The 26,045-nt window shown below is 25.0% G+C and overlaps 2 protein-coding genes across 2 annotated transcripts; both read right to left on the reverse strand.

The window, feature by feature from the left end:
• Nucleotides 1-15,534: 15,534 nt before the first annotated feature.
• Nucleotides 15,535-16,698, reverse strand: LOC135928786 (cytochrome c-like). Its single transcript, XM_065465249.1, has 3 exons — nt 16,587-16,698; nt 15,726-15,899; nt 15,535-15,683 (listed from the first exon to the last, which is right to left on the reverse strand). The coding sequence occupies exons 1-3, from the start codon at nt 16,696-16,698 to the stop codon at nt 15,535-15,537; spliced, it is 435 nt and encodes a 144-aa protein (XP_065321321.1).
• Nucleotides 16,699-20,905: 4,207 nt separating this feature from the next.
• LOC135928278 (uncharacterized) lies at nt 20,906-22,161 on the reverse strand. Its single transcript, XM_065464696.1, has 2 exons — nt 21,036-22,161; nt 20,906-20,985 (listed from the first exon to the last, which is right to left on the reverse strand). Exon 1 carries the CDS (start codon nt 22,132-22,134, stop codon nt 21,037-21,039), a length of 1,098 nt encoding a protein of 365 aa, XP_065320768.1. The 5' UTR covers nt 22,135-22,161; the 3' UTR covers nt 20,906-20,985; nt 21,036.
• Between the last annotated feature and the right edge of the window lie 3,884 nt (nt 22,162-26,045).

A 26,045-nucleotide genomic window follows, 5' to 3' on the forward strand; every position in this document is an offset into this window, starting at 1 on the left:
CTTCATCAATATAAACTTTTTTCATGTGATTCAAGTTCAGGGTTGCCTGAGATTATAACTGCTTACTCCTAATATTTAATATTTAATATTCAATCTTTATCCCTTTTATCCTTTTTTTGATTCTCATCTCTAGTTGACTCAAAGTTAATTGATGCTGTTTGATAATCTTCATTCTTAAATATGGCTAAATAAATGTGTTATATACATAAATAAATATAAGATTTATACATTGTAAAGGGCGTCATTAGCTAGATGTTTTAGGTGGTAAAGCACCCCCCCCCCCCCCACTCTTTTCAATATTATCACTAATTTTGAAAAATGTATTAGCACACTAATTTTATTTTTTAATTAACACTCAATTTTTTAAATAATATGCTCCGTTCAAACAAATATATTAATATTTTAATTATATAGCCTTCTTATGAATATTTAGGGCTTATTTTAGATAAATATTATTTTCTTTGCGGCATTAAATTATTTTTTAATTATATTTTCCTTCCTTACGCCTTATACGAAAATAAAAACGGTAAAAATATTAAAAAATATTATATTAAAAAAATTATATAACCTATTTATAATTATTTTATTAGATGGTTCTATCCATAATAATGGTTTAAACTTAGTGTTGTTAATTTGGATCGATTTTTAAAACTGCTAGATTAAGACTTTAGCCAAAATAATACTATGCGTGCCTCGAAATTTAGCAAAATCTTCAGGCTTACATAATCTTATTTTGGTTTCTTAATCAGGGCGTTTTTAAAAATCGGCCCGAATCGCTTATTTTAACAAAAATATTTAAATTAGGGTTGACAAAATTTGCTCTTTTGAAAATATCAAAAAAAATAATCTATTTTTAATTAAATTTAAATAGCTATTTATACTAATACTAATATTTAAATTATAGTAGTTGCAGTTGTAGATTGAAAAATTTATATCGTTATTTTAGTTTTCCACCTTATTATAATATTTCTTTGTAAGTAAAAAAAAAATTGCTTCAGGAGATACGGTCAGGAAATTATTGAAAAAATATATATTGATTCATGAGCTAATTTGACATTTTGCCAAATAAAAAACTGACTTTCCATCAAATTCGATGATATGAGCAAACTTTTAAAAAATTTTTTAACTAGTTGATACCAGTGAGTTGGAAAATAATTGTTAAACCAAATTTAAAATTTTATTTTTTTTACTTATAAAATAATGGTGGTTTTATTATTTTTAATTTTAGCTACTGTTATCAGGACTTCGAAACCATTAAGTATAGATATTCGGTTCGTTTAGGTTTTTAGTTAAAAATTTTTAAAGATTTTGTTCTATTTAGAAATTCATATCGGTTTGGTTCTGTTTAGAATTTATAACAATTCTTTTGGTTCGTTCCTGCTTTTATAAATTTGATTTTTTAATAAAACTAATCATAAACCATTATACTAAGCTTAATGAAAAATCTTTTTAATTTATATTTTTATCATTCCTTATCTAATTTAACCATGAAGATTGTTTCTTATGCCACAAATATTCTTTAGGTTCCGGCAATAGCATACAGAGTTTTTTAGTTTTGAATTTATAAATTAGTTTTCTTTTTTATAATAAAGATCAAAAAATATGCAGATATATCTATAGTGTATATTTTATTTTATTTTTAATTTAACTTCTCTTCATAAATTCAAGTAGTAATTTAAAAAAATATATATTATAAGAAAAAAATATGGTTCTCCGACGGCGAGAGTTCGGTCAAAAAAAGACCATTCCAATTAGATTTTTAAATCTCCTACAGGCCGCCAATAGTTTTGTCGGCTCACAGGTTCAAATAGGAATATCAAATGAGAGAAAAAGGAAATATCTTTTGACTTAAATGATAGTATTCGTTTTTTGGTCTTTACTGGTAGGACTTGATCCGGAGGCATAGGGATTGGGTAAAATCCTAAAATAATAATCCTGATAGTTAATTGAAATTTAAAATTAAATATTGAAAAGAAAATTGAACAAAGCAAAAAATACTCTTTGAACCTTTTTACACTTATTATATCATGAAACATTATCAATCCAAATTTTTTTTTATAGAAGCAATATATTTAAAAAAAATAAGTAGTTTGTAGGAGGGGGGGGGGGCTTAGAGGCGTTCCCGCTCCTAAATATAATAAAAACCTAATTATCTATTATAATTAAAATTTCTTTTTAATTAAAATATCTAAATTTAAATGCTTTATAAACAACAATTAGTTAGTATAATATTGTATTATAAGGCATAAATTCAAAAATTAATTAAATTCTAATTAAAGTGTAATATTTATATGATAATTTTTAATTTGGTATTAACTATGAATTTACGAATTTTATATTTAGGTAATTTGTTTGACCAAGATTATATAGGTTAATCTCGGTTTAAAATTCATATTAGAATAAATTTTTTTAAAAAAAATCCTTATTTACATATTTTAAAATTTTTTTTATAAATTAATATCAAGAATTTATATTAATAGATGTTTTGATATTTAATGCATCAAATAGAAATTGAAGAAAGAATATTTAAATTTTATTATATTCTCAACGAATCCCTCAATGATTCATTTATATGTGCACGCGAGGAAGAAATATCAAATTATAAACTCTATTTTAACTATATAATCTTGCCCATATTGCTTTTTGCCGGCATTGTGGGAAATGCGTCAGCATTGATTATCTTATTCACAGCCCTAATGTCTTGCAAATCCAATTCATACTATTATTGGAAGTGTATAGCGATATTCAATGTTTTTATTTGTTGTCTCTATTGGTCGAGATATTCCAAACAATTCCCATTATATTTGTATACCTTTAGCGTTGAAAGGAAGACCTGGTTATTGTATGACATATATAGCATGATAATCATTAAATCACTCTACAACATCTCCACGTATTGTTTGTGTCTCATAATGATCGATAGATACCTTTCTCTATTCAAACCATTTTTCTATAATAACACATACAAAAATGTCAAATTTCTAAAACATTTACCTATAATTTTTTTTATCGTTATTATGTTAGCGTCTTTATTCTATGATTATCAAAGGATACTCGGCACCTGTAACGATGAGATCACTGGGGAAACTCTTTATTTTCTACGAAATTTTTATAATGATTACTATTGGAGAGTTCTCTGGGTAAATTTAATATTTTACCATATAATACCCGGAATGATCATCCTTTATTTAGGACTTAGAATAAGTTGGAAACTTGCAAGATTTTACTCTAATAGAAATTCCTTATCGATTGAAATTCCTGAAATAGTTGATTTGCCGGAACGTGCTAATGCGAGCACAAATCAGAGCGCAGAAGCACAAATACACCACACTTGTGTTTTTACCTTTGGAGAATATATACCTACTAGCTTGACATTCATCCTACATTTCTTCTGCTTTATGCCAGAAACGATTTTTCAAATATGTGATTTGTATTTTAGAATGAATGATATCCCGTTAAATACATATAGAAACATTAATGATTTCGTCGTATTTTCTACTATTTTATACGTTGTTCTTATTATATACATCTATTTGTTTTTTGATAAAAACTTTAGAAGATCCTTCTTGCACATAAATAAGACTCTACGTTTAAAATTTCGATTAAAAATTTATGCAGTAAATGAATGATTTCTAATAGTTTCAAAAATATCAAAATAATGGAATAGAAGATCTTTCACTATGATACACTAAATTTTATCCGTAAGCAAAAAAAGAATATTTTTATTTTATTAAAACTACGTCCTAGTTTATAAATTTTTAGTAAGCCATGACGGATTAAGATAAAACTATACAATTTGGCATCTACTTTCGCCAATGATATTTATTATACAGCTGTTTATTTAATGTATGTACACTTTGAATAATTAGTCTAGTTTACTATTTAATATCATTGATTTATTTAATAGATTTATAATAACTTGTAGTGATGATATACTAATAATTAATTTACTAGATTATTTAATACTACCTCAAATATAAAACCGATAACATTTTAATATCAAATTATAAGAAAAGAACCCTATAGTGAAAATAAACATTATTTAAAAAATATATACGTATGAATTAACATTAAAAATAGTTTTATCCTTATAATGAAACTTTTTTTTAAAACCATATTTCTAAATAAATAAACCTAATCATAGCCCTTACACAAGTTTTTGGCGAAGTTCAAGAAGATACCTAGAAATTTAATTTTACGAAATAAACTTTACAATTACTAATATTAATTATTCTCTTAATCAAAAAATAAATTATATTATTTAAAATATGTATTAACATGACTTTATATGTCTCATATATACTTGTATAGATGATTTGCTAATATATATAATATATCTTTGTGAAAAATCAAGTTACACTAATTTCATATTTATTCAAATATTGATATGTTGAATAAATAATGTTTCAACTAATCAGGAATATTTAATATATATAGACCAATCTTAGTAATAGGAAATAAGAGATAACAGGGGAAAGTCATACATGAAATAAATTTTATAAATAATTCTAGCTTTGAAAAGAGCATGAGAATGAATTGTCTTTTTTTAAACTTAATTTATAACTAGATGATAAACCGTCAAGAATGACGGGGAATCAGAATTTTCTTCTTGACTCTATGATTATTTATTTGGAAAAACCCTTAGATGGCAGATTCAAGAATTGCTGTCATAAGGGTATTTAAAAAATTATTATGATAGATTGAGCACATAAATATAATTTTTACATATTTTTTATAGCCCATCAAGAATGACGGAGAATCAGAATTTTCTTCTTTATTAAATGTAGGTTGGAATAATAAATTTTACCTGTATTTGATGATGAATGAATCAAAAATTTTCCTATCTTATGAGGTTCTAGCAAGAATATATATTTTATATTATAAATTACATATATAATTGAATAAAAATTTAGTTAAAAGATTTTTATTGTGCAGATTAATTAAAATTAGGGGAGACCGGGGTAAAGCGATTGACGGGGTAACAATGTTAACGCGAATAACTTTTTAACCATTGAGTATAAATACCTTAAATTTGGTGTGAAGATGTATTTTTATATCTAATTTCTTACCTATGTTCATCTTTTAAAAAACTTACCTGGTTTTATATATTTTGTCAAAAAACTGTTTTTTACCCAAAAAATATAAAAATCCTTCTCTAGTATATTTTGCTTTTAGTAAAATTTACATATCCTCAGGATTCAAAATTTGGCACACATGTTCCTTAATGTATTAGCTATAAAATAAAATTTATCTGACATCTTTAGCTATATTAGAAGTCACGCAATAACGATATTTATAATATATGTCACCTAGGGGTAAAGCTGTTATGGGTAAAACGGTTAAAATATAAAATTATTCACATTAATTTTTCATTAATTCATTTATTATAATTTTTATTGTACCAATCAAATAATGAGAAATTATAAAAGAAAAACCATATACAGAGATGTAAATATAATAAATGAAGCCATAAAATATAAAATAACAAATAATACTTCATTAAAATTGTCTGCTAAAAAATTTAACATACCTTATACAACGTTGAGAAGGAGATGTAAAATTGGTATTAAAAGTTCAGATCATCATAAACAAATATTTACAAATGAAGAAGAATCTAGATTGTGTGACTACATATTAGAAGCAAGTAGGTCATTTATGGGATTAACGCCTAAACAAGTAATTAAATTATATTGTTTGTATTATATTGTATTTCATAATTTTAATAACTCAATTTAAATATCAATATTAATTTGGTAACTTTAATAAAAATGCTCAATTGAAATTATATTGTATTTCATAATTTTAATAATGCTCAATCTAAATATCAATATTAATTTGGTAACTTTAATAAAAATGCTCAATTGAAATTATATTGTATTTCATAATTTTAATAATGCTCAATCTAAATATCAATATTAATTTGGTAAATTTAATAAAAATGCTCAATTGAAATTATACTGTATTTCATAATTTTAATAATGCTCAATCTAAATATCAATATTAATTTGGTAAATTTAATAAAAATGCTGAATTGAAACTATTATTTCATAATTTTAATAATGCTCAATCTAAATTTGGTAACTTTAATAAAAATGCTCAATTGAAATTATATTGTATTTCATAATTTTAATAATGCTCAATCTAAAAATCATGTGGGGCAACAATTTCAGATTTATGATATTCCAGGAGTGTTAAAAAATGAAATACCAAGGGCAGTGACATCAAATAATATATTAAATGGTTCTTAGCATGTGGCATATTTCCCTTAAACCCAAATATATTTACAGAACAAGATTATATCTGCTGTAATAATTCAAATGCTAACTCAAATATTGAATTTGAAAATAATGATGAAAATATTAGAGTGACTCAAAATCTTACAGTGACTCAAAATAATGATAGTGATTTATCTATATTATTGAACGAAAATGTTCCAGATGATATTGATGAACCTTATCATGATATGTTACCATCATGCTCAAAAAATTATAATAAAGTATTCAACCTTCATCTATAATACCTATTCCAAAATTATTCAATATTTCATCGGATAAAATATCTAAAAAAAGAATTCAGAAATATTAACATCTACACCTTATAAAAAAAAATTATTAATTCAGAGAAAAAAAAGATATCAAAAAATAATTGTTTATGTGTTATTTGTAATAAAAACTATAAAAATAGTCGCGAGGGCGATGAATGGCTAAAATGTACAATGTGCCTTGAATGGGCACATTCTAAATGTGCTAATTATGATAATTATTTTACATGTGCTTATTGTATCGATTAGTTTTTAAATAAAAATCATAAATAAATCTTAAATTTGTAATATTTGTTAAATAAAACAATAAATATGTGTCAAATATTATTTTAACCACTTTACCCTAGTGCTTATCCATTTTACCCTGTACCCAGGGTAAAATGGCGAAAATGATTAGTTTTACATAACTAATCATAGCTCCTAAAATATTATAGATAGAGGGCTACACTTTTTTTTATCTTGTAGAAGAGGGATGGGGCTACACATTGATCTATAATTTGTTGTGTTTGACTCTTGTTTAAAATTTTTATGGTAAATATGCAAAATGCCTATCGTTTTACCCCGGTCTCCCCTACTAACTATATACTTCATAAACATATTTTATAAAATATAATGAAAAATTAGAATCCCCTCATCTAAATAAATATAAATTATCACATCTCATGAGTTAAGAAAATTTCTGATTCATTCATCATCAAATAAGGGTAAAATTTATTATTCGTCAATCCTTCAATAAAGAAGAAAATTCACTAGCATAAACCTACCGTTTGGTTAATGTTGACTTTAATGAGATCATTCATATGTCCGGGAAATTAGTGTATATTTTAATTTTAAATTAAATTCTCTTCATAAATTCAATAGTAATTTTAAAAATATATATATTATAAAAAAAATTATGGTTCCCTAACTTACGACTCTTATATAAACGTCAACCGAAAATCGGCGCGTCCAATTAGATTTTTAAAACTCCCATCGGCCGCCGGTAGTTTTGTCGGCTCCCAGGTTCAAATATATGAGATAGAAAGGAAATATCTCTTGACTTAAATATTATTAGTTTTATGGTCTTAATGAATGGGAATTGATCCGACGGCAGAGGGATTGGGTAAGAGCTTAAAATAATAATTCTGAGCTAATTGGCATTTAAAATTAAATATTGAAAAGAAAATTGAATAATGCAATAAATAATTCTTTAAACCATTTTACACTATTATATCATGAAATATATCCTAATTTTCTCTTATAGAAGCACTATATTAAAAAAATAAGCAGTTTGTAGCATGGGGGGGGGGGGGGGCTTGAAGGCTTTCCCGCTCCTAAAGATATAATAAAAACAATTATTTATTATAAAAATGCTATAGTAAATTAAAATATTATTTTTAATTAAAATATTTTAATTTAAATCCTTAATAAACTATAATTAGTGAGTATAAATAAATAAATATTATGTTGTATTATATTATATAAATTTTTTATATGGCATAACGCCAAAAATTAAATGATTTTTAATTATTATAATATTTTTATTATAATTTTTAATTTATTAACTATGAGTTTACGAATTATATATAAGTAATTTGCATGACCAAGTTTATAGAAGTTAATCTCGGTCTTAAATTCATATTAGAATAAAATTTTTTAAAAATTCTTATTTACATATTTTTTTAATTATTATCAAGAATTTATATTATATTTTCCTAAATTTTTTGATATTTTATGCAACAAATAGAAATTGCCAAAAGGCAATTTAAATTTTACTATATTCTCAACGAATCCTCAATGATACATTTATATGTGCACGCGAGGAAGAAATATCAAATTATAAACTCTATTTTAACTATATAATCTTGCCCATATTTCTTTTTGCTGGCATCGCTGGAAATGTGTCAGCAATAATTATCTTATTTAAGTTCTAAAGTCTTGCATATCCATGTCATACTATTATTGGAAGTGTATAGCGATATTCAATATTTTTCTTTGTAGCCTCTATTGGTCGAGATACTTAAAGCAATTCCCATTATATTTGTATTCCTTTCGCATTGAAAGTAAAACCTGGTTATTATATGATATATATAACGTGATAATCATCAAATCACTCTACAACATTTCCACATATTGTTTATGTCTCATAATGATCGATAGATATCTTTCGCTATTCAAACCATTTTTCTATAATAACACTTATAAAAATATCAAATTTCTAAAACATTTACCTATGATTCTGTTTATCGCTATTATGACAGCGTCTTTATTCCATGATTATCAAAGGATACTCGGCACCTGTAAAGATGAGATCACCGGAAAAACTCTTTATTTTCTACAAATTTTTTATAGCGATTGCTATTGGAGAGTTCTCTGGGTAAATTTAATATTTTACCATATAATACCCGGAATGATCATCCTTTATTTCGGACTTAGAATAAGCTGGGAACTTACTAGATTTTACTCTAATAGTAATTCTTTGTCGCTTGAAATAGTTGATCTGCCGGAGATTGCTAATCCGACCACAAATCAAAGAAACACAAATACATCACACTTGTGTTACTTTCAAATTTGGAGAATATATACCTACTAGCTTGACATTCATCCTATATATCTTCTGCTTTATACCAGGAACGATTTTTCAAATATGTTATTTGTATTTTAGAATGAATGATATTCCATTAAAAAATATAGATACATTCGTGATTTCGTCGTATTTTCTACTATTTTATACACTGTTCTTAATATATACATTCATTTGTTTTTTGATAAGAACTTGAGAAGATTCTTTTTGCACATAAATAAGACTCTGCTTAAAATTCTGATTTAAAATTTATGTAGCAAATTGAATGATTTTCCCATAGTTTTAAAAATATCACAATAATGGAAATACAAAATATTTCATTATGACACATAAAATTTTATCCACTGTACAATTGGCATCTACTTTCCCCAATATCCTAATATTAAGATATATATCACATCCTTTAGTATTGATTAAACAGCTGTTTATATAATGTATGAACACTTTGAATGAATGAATCAGGTCTAGTTTACTATTAATATCATTGATATATTTAATATAATATTATGTCTGCCTTTTTTTTAACTAACGAAATGTTCAGAATATTGAATTTATGTTAAGAATTATATGCATATAAATTTATATGATATACGAGAATAGAATATTGAAATCATGCAAAGAAATATATGAATATCATAAATTTATAATAACTTATAATCATGTTATAAGAGTAATAATTCACTATATTATTTAACACTACCTTAAATATAAAAACGATCATAAGATTTCAATATCAAACAGCCTATAGTGATAATGAACATTTTTATTAAAAAAATATACGCATAAATTAACATTAAAAAAAGCTTATCCTTAAAATGAAACTCGTTTTTTCTACCCTATTTCTAAATATAGAAACCTAATCTTAGCCCTTACTCAAGTTTTTGGCCAAGTTCTAGAAGATACCTAGGAGTTCAACTTCACGTAATGGAACTTTACAATCGTTGATTTTAATTATTCTCTTAATAAAAAAATGAATTATATTATTTATAATATGTATTAACATGACTTTATATGTCTCATATATACTTGTAAATAATATTTGCAAATATATATATATATTATCTTTGTGAAAAATCATGTCACATTAATTTTATATTTATTCCAATATTGATATTTTGAATAAATAATGTTTCAACTAATCCGGAAAATTTAATATATACGTATATAGACTAACCTTAGTAATAAGCAGTAAGAGATAACAGGGGAAGAATCATGCATGAAACAAATAATTATTCTAGTTCTGAAAGGAACATGAAAATGAATTTTTAACTTTATTTATAATAATGTACTATTAAAATTTAGTCAATTATTTTAAGGACCTAACAATATCCTTAGATCTATATAAATAAAATTCGCTTAATAAAATAATTTATTACAAAAACATTTCATTTAAAAGCGCGTTTCCTACTTTGCTACTTTCAGAGTTGGCCCTAAAAAGTAGGACCGTATTTTGGAAATTTTTTTTTTATAAAATGTAAAAATATAATTTAAAAATTAAAGGATATAATTTTTTTTTTAATCACATAAAGAATGGGACTTATAATTGTATGCCGGGAAAATTTTGAAGATGTTTTTGATTGCTAAAAATAAAAAACTTGACTATGTTAAATGTAAATTATATTACATTATAAAAGTATATCTGGTAATTCTCACTTTAGACTTCACAAGTGCGTTAAAAATGACAATTCATCTATTCCTAAAATAACTCAGCATATTCAAAAGAAAACTGTAGATATAAATACTTCCAGTGATATGATCTACTATTGCGCCAAGGCATTCTTACTTTTGACTCGGTAACCGGAGATGGCAAATAGCTCAAAATTTTATTCGAATTGATACAATTTATGGTAATATTGACTATAACAAGACTATTCCCCATCCAACTACCTTATCAAGAGTTATGACAAAACAAATTTAGTTAAACTGCTCTGCTACCACTGATATGTGGACAGATTCATTCAATAAACCATTTCAATTTATCACATAGAAAGTGAAACTTTATATAAACATGTTTTATTTACAAGTTTAAAGAGAAAAACTGTTGAGAGCATACATAAGGACATGCTACAAAATTGCCGCAATTGCAATAATACCAGATCAAGTTAACATATATACTAGAATTTTTAGGTCATTCGCTTATAGGTATCGTATGTGATTGTACATGTTGTCTTGGTAGTTCTTGTATGTTATATTTTATCTTTTAACTTACATCGACTCTTGTGTCTTGCTTGTGTTTAGTCTTATTAACGGTTCGATTTTAAAAAACCGTTAACTCAATATTTTATCCAGAAAAACATATAAACCTGAAGATTTTGCTCATAGATAGCCAAAGGACATATATTAGCGAAATCTCATAGGCAATATTTTTCTGGCTAAATTATTAAGCTAACCGTTTTTTAAAATCGGTTCAAATCGAGCCATTTAACACTGCTGGTGTTATATGATGTAATTTGTAGTGTCATTTGTCTAGAGATGGTAATATGTAGTTGTGTTATAGATAGTCATCATGATTTAAAATTAGTTTATATTTTATTTCATTTAGCATATTTTGTTTTATTTTATAAAATCAAATTTATGATTAAAATTCTTAATATACTTTGTAACATTTATTTATTTTACTACTTTGAATTTTCCTGAAAAATTTTAATTTCCCCCTTTTCTGCTGAGAAGCTGATTTTGATTGTTTCATGGCTCTTATATTATCCGAGAATCTGCATTCTTTGTTCAATTGGAATATGTGTGCCACCCAGTTGTAGTACGTCGCATCTCTCTCCTGTACAGCTATAGAATTTGATTATCTTAGCACTCTTCATTTGGTTGGATTGAAAAGCTTAAGTTTCTTAATGAGAATCATAGGGTCAGGAAATTCGGGCAAACATCATCCAGTAGATTGGAAGAAAAGTGGCAGACTTACCAACCCGAGTATGCTTATTGTATTTGAAAAAATTCCCAATCCTATTGAAATTTATAAACAAGTTACTGCTAAATTTAGGGAGTTGAGCTTGACAAATTCGACCATTGTAATAAGATTTTGAATCCAGACTCTGTATCTTATTAACTCAGATTTTAATTACATTCGAAATGTTAATTTAGTTGTTTTAAAAAATATATTTATGCTAATTCTACTAAAATAATTATTAGAAGGAATTTCTTTGGACTCTAAGGTTGTGAATGACAGAATTCTTGGCCTACAGGTTTTTGGACGATTTAATATAGGTTTAAAATAATATTCTAATTTAATTCATTTTATTAATTATATATATTTTTTCTTTATTGACAAATGAATTCTACATGTTAAGATTAAAATTTCAACATAATTTTATTATAAAAGTATATTTTGGACTTTTAAATAAAAATTTGTCCTATTAATATAAAAATATTGTAGACAATTTTACCAAAGAGTAAAACAAACATGTTAGTTAAGTCGATTAAAATAAAAATCATTAATATGAAGTCAAATTTTTAGAACTATAATAAAGTAAGCATTTAAATAATTAATTTAATGTGAGATAAAAAATTATAATTTGATTTAAAAAAGTTTGTGATAAACAGATTCATGAAAAAAAAGGGATATAAAAATATTTATTTAGTTAGTACTAGGGATGTACCGATATTTTTTATCGGATATTTCACCCATTTTAAAATATCGGTTATCGGCCGATCTGATTGATATAAAATGGCGTCTTTAACAAAAATAAAATGTTATAAAATTTAAAAAAAAAGTTATACCTAAAATCGAAATCCATTTTTATGTATATTTTCTTTAATAATAATAATTAATCAATAAACAATCTACCATGCTGTTATTTTTTTGCTCATTCTGTTTATAAAAGTGTACAATGATCTCTTCAGAATCTGTTTTTAGTCAAGCTGATGATATTGACAGTTACTATCGCTGCAGGCTGACCTCTGATAAATTGGAAATTTGGTATTTCTGAAAAGAAATCTAGATATATTAATGTTAAATATTTATTACTTATGTATATAGATTTATGTTATTACTTATTATATAATAAAATGATTTAACAATAAAAATATCTTATATACTTTTAGAATAGCAATTGAATTGAATATAAACTATAACTGATCATTTTAATATATTTAAATGCATAAGTTATGGTATAGTTAAATTATAGATTTTATACTAATAAAAAGTAATTAAAAATTAAAAGCATTGGTATTTTTACAGAATACAAAATTATATATTATATCGGATCGGTAATCGGCCGATATCAATTTAATATCAGATATCAGCCTCTAAAAAGTGGTATCAGTACGGTACACCCCTAGTTATTACAATGAAATTCAGGCTTAGATAAACCATGTTTAAATGAGATGATTAGCTCTTGGAGAAAAAAAATTACACTTAATTAGTGGTAGGAATTTTCCTTAGAGGGGGTCCACAACTAAGCCCAAACATGATATTGATAAGTTAAATTTATTATAGTTTATCATCAAAACTTAAAAAATTATTAAAGTTGACCTAGAAAATACCTATAGCATTTGCCTTAGCATAATAATAATTAAGAAGCATTTTGGCATTATTCATTACTTCTAAAATATTTAGATTTTTGTGATTAATAGTTTCAAAAATATATAATTCATTCAAACAATTAAAATAAATTTTGTTTAGGAAAATAATGTACACAAACATTTAGCAATATAATATTGCTAAATGATTTAAAACTTTTAGAGCATGATAGAAATGCTCAGACTGAAATTCAAGTCGAGGATGGTACATCATGCTCTTATATAGCAAAATTAGCTCGAAAACATTCCCTTCCTATTAACGATTATAACAATATTACTAATCTTAAACAAGAATGCCATATTTTGCTCAGCCAAAATATTATTTCAGAAGAGGATGCATTGCTCTTGGAAGAAAAAGCGACTGGAACTTCCTATGCATGCTAATTTAGCTAGGAAGGTTCTTTGCATATCTGCAACCAGTACACTCAGCAAAAGAATTTTTTCCATTGCTGGATTAATACTCAATGCTAAAAGGAGTTCTTTATGTCCTACAAATCTTGATAAAATACTGTTTATTCATGACAATTATAATTTTGCTAAATCTGAATTCTGACTTATCATATTTCATACTTCATATTTTGCCTGCATTTCAAATTTATTTTAATTATAATAAAAATCAATAGGATATTTCTTATATGTGTTGTTGGTATGACTCTGATTGAGTAAAAATAAAAATACAATTCCTTGTCTATTTCTGAGAATGAGAAAATACATAAATTTAAATTGGAGTGAGACGGGAAATAATTTAAGATCAATTAAACTATGTTAGCAATGTGTTAGAAAAGATCGCCTACATAAATTATAAAAAATGTAATACATTAATTTATAAATTAAATTCATTAAAAAATATATTGATTTATAAATTAAATTCATTAAAAAAATTTTTTAAATAAATATTGTGCCGCCGCCGAAAATTTAGTAGGCGGCGGCGAAATCCGGCGCGCCGCCGAACGCCGATAAAAAAAAAACCGCCGCCGTTGATTGAGACATCGGCGCACAGGTCTAGCAATATTAGATGCATTTTTATCAATCCATCTACTATACCCTCAAGTACTTCAATAAAGCCAGTATTATTAAATACTTTAAATTAATATTTTTCTCAAAATATAAATATCAGAAAACTTTTATTCATATTCAACAAACTTAATATTAAAATATATTGAGGTATTTATGTATAATATAATTTTTTGCTCTGGGAGGGGTCTAAACCCAAAAACACCTTCTATGCCACTGGAATATATCATTTATGATAATGCACAAATTATAATTATAAGCTGACCTAAAAGAAATATAAAATTAAAGAAATTTGTTGAGCATAGAAACAGAAAAGATCTTTTTTATAACACTGGTTCAAATACTGGATATGTAAAAATTATAGTCTAATAATGAATGCATATTCAATTAATAACATTTTTACATGGTTATTTTCTTCCATATTAAATTAGTTTGATCAAAATCAATTTTTGTTTAACAAATCATGATAAGATCCTGGGTTTTCTTAATTAGTCTTAAAAAGTTATAAGCTGGAATATAATATATAAAATTAAGGTGCTAAAAAATAAACTAACAAAAAACCTTTATTTGCAGAGAAGGATTTAATTCATAAAATACAAAAAGGTGAGGCAATAATATTTATTTGACTTTGTGAAAATATCATTATTATTTAATATAAAAATAAGAATTACATATTTGGCAAGCTTACTTTAATTTATCAGAAACATTCAAAATAAAATTTGATATAATTGGCTATACGAGTTAAATATTGTGCGTAACATAAATCATGACAAAAAAACATTCCCAGAGTATTAAAGTAGAAAATTAAATAATTTTAGTTTGACATATGATAAATGTGGTAAAAAATGCAATAAATTTTATGATTGACTAAGAGTTTTTTTTTTTACTATAGACCAGAACAGGATTGTAAGTATGCAATGAGATCTGCTCTTTCTGTGTCTTTTTTAATACCAGCAAAAACCATTTTTGTACCAGGAATATATTTTTTTGGATTTGTTAAGTATTCATCTAATGTTTCTTTACACCATGTTATACCTAAATTTATTATAAAACTAAGGTAATGAAACCATATTTAACCTTTTGTTTTATTCGCATCTGTATATTGAAATCCTGGGATTTGTCCTGTTTTTCTGCCTATTAAATTGCATAAATTCGGCCCAGTCATATTTTGTCCGCCTTTGGTAATAGTGTGGCATTGTGCACATTTTTGCTTGAAAATTTTTGCACCTTTTTCTATATCACCCATTTCTCCTAAATAATATTTTACTATAAAATGTTTACCTTTTATATTACGTATCGTATGAAGTTTATGAATGGAAAATCCTAGAAATTTTTGGAAATGATGCAACTCGATTAATACCACAAGAAAAATAATTTCATATAAATTTATTTCAATTATAAAAATTTATTTCAATTATTAAAATAAAATGTTTCAACAAATCAAAATCTTTATTTTCAAATTTAATTAAAAAGGATTACAATAAAATAAATTGCTGACATTTATCTCCAAACATATATACCATACCCGTAAAAACAATATTTTTTAAAAAAAGTAAAACTCTTTAACTAGTATCGATCACTAGAAAACCTGTCTTGGTATTATTCTGAATAATTATTTAAGGTTCAAATAATCTACTTATATTTAAAATTACTGGAATGATGAATAGATTATTAGCGACAATGTAGAGGTTCTATGTTATCGATAAGGATATCACATTAAACATCATGGGGCAACACCACGCTACTTATTATTTTCACATACCTAACTAATTAACAATATCTTTCAAATATTTGAATAGATTTTTGAAATTTTTAAATAAGCAGGTTTTAAATTGTTAAGATTAAGCAATCTTCTTTGAAATAAAAAAATAAATTGGTATATTTTTTTTCTAGTTTTATGGTGTTTTTGTCAATAAATAATTCTTTTAACTTTAAAACTAGCAGATAGCCAGTAAAGAATGACGGGTGAGTCAGAATTTTCTCCTTTTGATGATGGGTGCGAAAATCCTCCTAGTTTTATTTTGATGAGAAGTAAATCTAATTCCATCATTTTCTTATGATGATAGAGGTTTGGTCACTGATATCTGCTAAACAGGGGTATAGATGAACCTGTAACATACCGTTTACAGATCCATAAAAATATGTTAAAAAATCAATATTTAGGAATTTGCTATATTATGATATTATTTATAAAATTTTGACAGGTAAAATTAGATATACTCCTTGGTAATATTTAATTCCATTTAATATATTCTTATTGCCATTCTCAATATAACAATTAAAGGTTATCAATTGTAATTATCATAGAATTTATTTATGCACATGCATTATATTAATATAAAATTATATAAGGACATCAATGCATTTGTGCGTTTAATTAATTAAATTTAATGAAATTTCTTGTTTATATAATTCCAAAATTCTAGATTTACATTAAATATGGGAAATATTTTAATTTCAAACCAATCAGATAGGAGGTTCCCATAAAAAATATATGTATAAAGTAGATTATTTTATCATATTTGGTTAAGTTGCTTGTAATTCTAGGGAAGAGGCAGTTAAATTTTAAAATTTCGCAGATAGTCAAAAAAATTTTTTAAATAAAAATTATTTTCCACCCCAAAACCCGACATTTTACTTAGGTAAACTGAATTGGTATCTTTAAAAAAACATTAAAAATAGGTTATATGGTCCCCTTATATTGTATATTTTAATCCAATATTTAATTAAAGCTCAAAAATTTACATAAAAATGCTTACTTAAGAAATTCGAATACTTATCGTAGTTAGGTCCAAGAATTTGACTTTAGAAGAAAAAAATTGTTCCAGAGTGCCAGGATGCATAACTTAACCTCCGTGCCAGTTGGAAAAGTATACATTTTTTGGTATATATTATGAAAAATGTTTAATACCGATTCGCTCCAAGCTATCTTTTCGCCTTTTAAAAAACCAAACTAAATCTTAAACTATCTAAAATCCAGTAATAATTATATTCAGTTTATTTCACTTCAAAAGTAAAATTATAATATTGCCCTTAGAATATTCCATGGCACAAGATATCTTATATACTATATTATTCCATTTAAAGTATCATTAACACTAGCCCAATCACATGTTAAGCATTATCGAAGATGTGCATAGGTAATTTCATATCCCAAAAATAACAAATATTTGAATTTCGTCTTGGGGCCTTTATATTTTTTAAAACCTTGATAACCTCGCGGATTATCATGTTATGGCACCTTGATTTGCCGCCATTTATTTATAGCCATTTGTGAATCATCGCAATTTTGAATCATCATCATTTGAGAAATATTTACATTCATGTTTCATCACCATTTGTTACTCACAACATTTGTGATTCCTGTAATGATGGTCTAGTTTAACATGTTTTTAATTTTAAAACTTAATAGACTCTTCGCCCACTTAACATATAAAATAGATGTCTAACCAATATCGGTATTATATATGTAAATGAAACCCAAAATCCAGCCAGAGTCATATCTAGAGATTCTCACAAATAGGGTGCGGGCTAATTTTACATTTTGCCTATAATTAATTCTTCCTTAGATTTAATAATCAATAATTTGAGCGATATTCTAAAAATAGTTCAATTTAAAATATTCACTATAAATTTCAATGATTTATTCTTACTTACAATCCATTTCTACTCAAAAATTTTTTTATCACCTTAACAAACTGATTAAATTTGTTTCTGTACTTTATATTTTCTCAATCCTGTCATTACCACTTACAAATCAAAATAATTTTAAATAAAAATTGAACCCATTCTTGAAAACTATCAAATTGAATCACTTTTCTATTTTCATTTTTAATTTTACTTAAAATGTCTCTACATAATCTAACATAATCATTTATTTGATGATTATTTATCATTTTTCCTAAATTAATGAATAAAAAAAGATCAAGATCCATTAATTCCATCAATCACAATTTATATTTTATTTTTCATTAAAGGTTCCTATTTGGATTGGTACATCGATTCGAGTCAATTTTTAAAAACAGCCCGAATAAGATTTTAGCCAAAATAACATTATGTGTAAACCTCGAGATTTGGCAAATAGATGTCCTAATCTTTCTGCCATCTATGAGCATAATATCTAGGCTAACATAATATTATTTTGGCTAAAATCTTAATCTGTTCGTTTTTTTAAATTGTCTTAGTTCCTATTTTTGTATTTTTTCCCTAGTCTTTCCTAAATTGTATTACATATTATAATATCTTATTCTTTCCATTTAAAAATAATAATATTAAATCATGTTAATCTTCAGATATATAAACTACCATATGTAGTATCTATCTTGAGGATCACTAACTAGGAGCGAGACGATGTGTGTTAATTTCTATATTTTAAAATCAACTTTGAAACATACTCGGCCGCACACATGCTATAATTAGGATAGGATCTATCCATAAATTGCGGCATAATAAGGTAATCCTACTATCATAGTATCATTTATCATATTCATTTTTATTCCTCTCAATTTACTTTCATCTTTTACTTCTCTTCCAGTATCTGTTTATTTTTGCTATACTAATATATACGCGATTTCATATTATATTTGTAAAATGTATCATTTATTGTATCCTTGTAATTAAATGATTATATCAAGGCTTCTTTAGATTAAATATAATATCCAAAAATGCATCTACCTTTACCTCGAGGCCCCGACCGATTAGAAAAAAATTATATACCTTTCCTTTTCTTATTAGGTTACATACATATCATAGATACATGCTAATTAAATACTAAATTAAGCCTTAACCCATATATAATTTAAGTAAAATAATAACTAATTTGATGTTCAAATTGGATAGGATAAACCTATTTTGTTAAATTAATAAATAAGATTTTCTTTTAACTTAACAATTTTTATTCGTTTAAAATTTTTATTCATAATTATTTAGGTACATATTTAAAACTATAATATCAAATTTTTCCAACTCTTTTTTAACCCCGCAAAATTAAAACTATATAAACAAGCTTATCTCAGCAGTGTTATTTATTTTTAAAATAGTTCGATAACATTAAAAACAATAACTTAAAAACATTTATAAATTATTTTAGCAAAAAAATTAAATATATTTTATTTTTATGATATGAATCAATTTTTTACGTTTCTATTAGCTCTCCTTTTTATTTTTGAGAGTATTAAAAGTAACTATTAATTAATAAATATTTTGACATTTATTCAATCATTTTATATTTTATCAGTCCTGGAAACCACAATTTCAAGTAAGTGGCTTTTTTTAAAATTTCCTTTTATATATTATGTATTATATAATTTAAGAATTATTTATAATTTATAACAACTCATGCTTATTAACTCAAATTTCTAATAAAATATGTTTGACAATATCAATAGTCCATAATTTTAATTCAAAAAATATCGATTTATATAAAATATTTTCGCGGAATTTTATCGATAGATCTCCGCTAATTCGCATTATTTTCTTTGAATCATAAAATACTTATTTAGATCGAAATGTGATGATTTGCAGGAAATATAATGACTCTAGTAAAACACCTTTAATTTATATTTGCATGATGTAAAATATATAATAATTTAAATAAAATATTATAGCTAATATAACCTGTGAAGAAGAAAGTATTTATTTAAATTAAACATAGAAATTATTTATTATTCATTTTAAGACGGAAATATACTTAGTACCATCCGACGAGGTATGCCAATTAATTAATTACCAATTTGTGTTATATAATCATCACATATTATTTAAAATTCATTATAAACTATTTAAAATTTTGATTTATAATCAATTTAGAAATTATATTGCATAGAGCTATTCAAATTTATATACAGTGAAAGAGGGGATATTTTTTACCAGATGTTAAAACAAAATAAAATGATACTATTATATTTTTATTTTAATCATACTTAAACATTAATCTATGTTAAAAAAATATTAAACAACTTTTTTAAATGTCACACTTACATAAAAAAAAATTTTTATAAAAAAATATAAAAAGTTTTGTCATCACATATTTTCTTTTACTTAGTTAACGATATTTTATGTAGAATAATTTTAAATATAATGATAAATTATTCATTTAAGTTGTAAGATCTTAGTCAGAATCTTTTATTTCTTAAAATAGTTTTTTTCTCTCACTTTATTTTATCATATTTGAGACATAACTTTAATTTAATATTTTATTCAATTCGTATATGTAATACATATAATTATATATAATAAGAAATATATTCGTAATTACACTAATACATGAATATTAATTAATAAAATATGAAATATTTAATGATAGTTCATAGTCATAAATTGCTTGCTTAAGTAGTACCTATAAATATTAAAAAATGTTAATCGTAATTTATTATATAATTAGATTACTTTAGTCAAGAGGTAGTCCACGATAGCCCAGCTCCAAATAATGTTGCATATGATTATAGAAATTTGTAAAATCATATGGAATAAATTGATTCATTATTTGATTAATATTATTTATTATATGTTCCCTTGTACTTGGTCTGGGAATTAATGACCTGTACTTGTTTTTGAAAACCCCGAAAAAATTTTCAATTGGGTTTAATTGTGGTGAGTATGGGGGAAGATATTCAATTCTCTCTTTATAGTCATCAATTAGATGACTTTTATGTATTGACGCATTGTCCATAACTAATATGGCATCTGGTGGTAATATACTAATAATATCCATTAATGAATTTCGGAATAACATACCATTATATGATCCTTCGATGATTTTATAATGTATAACTCCACAAATTCCTATAGTGCAAAGTACACTTACATTTTTCCCTTTTGAGGGTGGCACCTTTATTGATGGTCTAACGTTGAGTGGTGCCCAAGCATAGACAGGTACAACATGAAAATTGATGCCTGTTTCGTCGAGAAAATAGAGTCTTTCTCTGGAGATGTTCAGCAATTTGCGGCAATACACCTGTCGAATATTGATAGCTCCTGGTGTATTCCTGCGATCTGGTTCATTCCCAGCTCTTTTTTTGGACCATCGGATGTTTTTAATATATTTCCTTATAGTTCCAATATTTTTTGGAGAACCAGAGGGCAAATTCTCAATTATATCCTTCACCGTGAAGGTATTATTGTCGATTAGCAAATCCATAATTTGCCTTTCAATATTTGCTGTGTCTTTAATTTTTCTCCCCCTTTGTTTAAGCGAGAATTCCTTTAGGGGCTCACCAATAATTTCTGGGAATGTATCCCGCTTTATTTTATGTATTGATGCCTTCGACATATTAACAAATTTAGCAATGTCCTTAACCTTCATCTGTTCTTCCTCTGGCATTGCTAATATTTTCATTACCATTTCAATTTTATCTTTGTTCCAACAATTGTATGTTCTTTTGGGTTTAGGAATGGATGATATTTGAGAATGATTTATATTTTCATTAATAGTTGCTAAAGAATTATTATTTGCAGAAATATTAGACTGTGATTGATAATTTTCCATATCATTCCCATCTGAGATTGGCAAAGAATAATTTACAGAAGTACTTGAGAGTAAAGGAGATGTATTATAAAGAATGTGGTCTATATTAAACATTATAAGATTGAAAAATTAATTAATATTAAATTAAATATACAAAAATATTAAATTACGTAAATGATATGTGAAAAAATATGTTTTTTTTAAAAGTTTTTTTTTAAAAAAAGTTGTTTAAAATTTTTTTAACATAGATTAATGTTTAAGTATGATTAAAATAAAAATATAATAGTATCCTTTTATTTTGTTTTAACATCTGGTGAAAAATATCCCCCTCTTCACTGTAATTACTTTTATAATATTGTAAGAATGGATATAATTTCAATCAATTCATGATAGAAAGAATAAAATAACTGTGAAATAAAAATAATGGTAAAAATCATAAATAAATTAGGATCATAATTTGACATTGAGATGAGCTGCAAAAATATTAATAGGGGCAAAAACAAGGGTTTTGAAAATTGTAAATATATAGTTTATTACGAGGGTGAAGAATGAAGATATATTCAGCAGGAAAGCTATCATATTTTTTTAAATTTATATTGCAAGAGGAGAATAGAGCTAAACAGGTGAATTCCCGATCAAAGAATTGGTCCTCTTTCCATTGAGGGTTTCTTTAAGAAATGATGGAATCCGAATATTAAAGAGAGAAAGAAAATGGGGAGATAGTGGTTTCAGGCAAAACACTGATATAAGAAAATAGACAAAATAAAAAATTTACAGATTAGCCACACAACGAGAGAAAAATTCACCTGATATAAATGGGGCTGCAAAAGTAATCAAAAATAAAGAAGGAAAATTGATAATAAAGGGAAAATAAAGATAATGAATAGACGGGAAGAATATTTGGAGCTTCTCAATTTTAATCCCCACACACTACATATAGATAAACATCTCACCATAAGATGCCATTTAACAAATAACATAGCAATTAGTGTTGTTAAAGGCTCTATCTTTAAAAACGGATAGTCCAATATTTTAGCCAAGAATATTATGCAAGTCAGAAGTTTTTTGCTCATAAAGGAAATGTTTGGACATCAATTAAAGAAATTTAGACTTTTGTGTCTTATTTTTGGCTATAATATTGGGTTAACCGTTTTTAAATATCTAGCCATATAACAACTTTAAAAGTAATAAATTATATATGGGCATAATTAAAAAAATAAATAAATAATATGAATCAAGAATGGTTGAGGGAAAATTACACAAATTAAAGTGGTAGACATACAGCTCCATAGTGAGGAGACCTGACCAAGTAAAGTGTCAGACTATGAGAATACTTGGGATGATAACTGGGGAATCCCAAAAGGATAAGATTCGAAATATAAAGAAATTAGGAAATTGAAAGGTAGTAGTCATAAAACGAAGATCATGGTTATCAGAATAAGATGGTATGAACATAAGATGAATAGGCCTGCAAACTTAAGAAAATATAGGTTAAGAGCTTAGAAGTGATGGTTAAATGGTAAAGAAGCAGATCAAAACTCCAATCCTCATAAAGTAAAAGGGATATAACAAAAATATTAATTATAAAAATGGTATTGTATAAACAATATAAAATGGAAATAAATATTGAAGGAGCTTACAATCCGAAAAGGTGGGAGCTAAAATAGGTGAAAAAAAAATTAAAGAGCAGGTATAGGATGTAAGCCTGGGTTTACCTAGTAACATTTTATTGCAAAGGCTTGTGGAAATGCTGGATGATTAATTGCGTGGCAAACTAGTAGGCAATTAAGTCTAGCTAAAAGATGGGCTTGATAATCTAAATGCAATTTCATGAGATAGTCTTTATGAAAGTGATCTCCTTTATAATATCCTCCGGAGTAAGTTTTATTATGATAGTTTGCAGGAAGAAGCGTGATTATTTATGACAAAACTAGCAAAAAGTTTTCTGGCGAGTATAATTGTTGATTAGTATTAAAATCGTTGCAATCATTTACGTTATATTTTAATATTCTAGAAAATGTTGGAACTTATATAAATAGTAAGCCTCTTACTTATAGAAGTTTTATAAATAATTCTTTTATATTTCTTATAGCGTACTTAAATAATGTGGAGTATTACATTGAAAGTATATCCCAACTTAAAAATATTCCGTTTATTATTTGCTGTTTAAAATTATTTTTAAGGTACAAATTTGTGGATCGGAATAAGTAAATTATGCAAGATTTCTAAGTAACAATGAAATAATTGAATATATTAGGAATAGGATTGACAAATGAATTACTTACTTTTAATCTAGGTATAAGTTTTTCTAATAAATTGATTGTATAGCATATTTTATAGAACAAGATGTGAGACCTACTGGTAAAATATATTTGCTTCTTCATATATAGAAAATTTGATATTTATAGTTTATGTTTTAGATTAACACTATTTAAATGGTCAATGAATTATTTTATTCCTTACATTGGAATTAGAAGAAAACTTATAATTGGTATTTATGGCAATTTAGGATTTAAATTGAATTAAAAGCCTTATTTCTATATAAAATAATAGTTAAATGGATTAGAGAAGAGTTTTAGTCATAAAAATTTTCTATCATACAAACAAAATTTTCTTTTTTTCATAAACGAAAATAGATAAATCTAATTTATTTTAAGAAATGAACCATGAAATAATATTTTTCTTTGTACAAAATTTAAGTAGTTATACCGAGGTTTTAAAAAATGGCCAAATATTTCTTATTTTAGCAAATATGAAATATATAAAAATTAAGAATAATATTAGAGAATCAAGGAAATGATTATTTACGTGACACTTGAATTGCCTATCTCATTTTCTCTCCTATATCTATCTTGAATTCTGTACAATATTATCAGTTATTTCTTTTTTTAAAATCTCTTAACTTTTTTTTGGATTCACGTTAATTATTTTTATATATAGTAACTGAAAGAGGTGAATACGTGTTTAATTCAGGTAGATAAAATTTTAAAATAAAATAGCATATTCTTTATTTTATAAATTACATAAACTTCGGGCAAAGCCGGAAAACTTATAATTATGAATAAAAAAACATTGTAAAATATATATTTCTTAAAACTTGTTACCATAAAGCTATTATAGTAAAACGACTAGGTATAATATTTGTCATTAAAAAGTATGAATTTTCAAATGTTAGCAAAAACACCAATATCTTAATATTATTAAACTTTATTAAAATAGTAAACAGTTTACTTTAATTCCTTTTAAATTACATATTAATGTTTTTGTTTTTTGGGCAAATCAACTTAATATGAATCCACAAAATATTCGGACACTTGGGATTTATAATTCTTAAAATTCCAAATGGCCAAAGAAGATATTTATAATGATTTATATTAATTCCTATCTAGAAGGTGTAAATGGAACTTTAATAATATCAATAGGTAATCATGTTTAGTTATATAAAATAATTTTTTTATAAATAATATCTCATTTAAAATCACTTGGTTATAGTAAAACTCATAATGTCAATAGGAATATTATGATATCAAATAAAATATTTTTTTTCATTAGGAAACATACTTATCCATGAATCAAGTACATGATTTATATATTTAGAATATTTAATCGATTAAAATAAAATTTTAGTCTCTACTAAATTCTCAATTACATCCGAGAGAGGTACAAAAATATATAAAGTGTTGAGCGAACTTGCATTAAATTTATTTTAGACACAGACAAGCCATACTATTTACAATATAATGGTATATAGAATATTAATATATAACCTAGAGATATAAAAAAACAAAAAATATATAAAACAAGAAAATTGTTTTTTTTTAAAAACAGAAATAAAAACATACCAAAATATTATTTTAACAAAATTTTAAAACAGCGAAAAATGAAATTTGTAAAATATATTTTATTATAAAAAATTAAATAATTTTTATAAA

This window comes from Gordionus sp. m RMFG-2023, chromosome 4 (assembly GCF_954871325.1).
Source record: "Gordionus sp. m RMFG-2023 chromosome 4, tfGorSpeb1-WG-v2, whole genome shotgun sequence".
Classification (NCBI taxonomy): domain Eukaryota; kingdom Metazoa; phylum Nematomorpha; class Gordioida; order Chordodea; family Parachordodidae; genus Gordionus; species Gordionus sp. m RMFG-2023.

Coding starts and splice junctions, on each gene's coding strand:
- LOC135928786 (XM_065465249.1), bottom strand. CDS start 16,698: ATGATGGAATTAGATTTACTTCTCATCAAAATAAAACTAGGAGGATTT. Junction 15,900..16,586: donor TCTTTACTGGCTATCTGCTA/GTTTTAAAGTTA, acceptor AATATTATTTAG/GAGAAATGGGTGATATAGAA. Junction 15,684..15,725: donor AGATGCGAATAAAACAAAAG/GTTAAATATGGT, acceptor TAATAAATTTAG/GTATAACATGGTGTAAAGAA.
- LOC135928278 (XM_065464696.1), bottom strand. CDS start 22,134: ATGGAAAATTATCAATCACAGTCTAATATTTCTGCAAATAATAATTCT.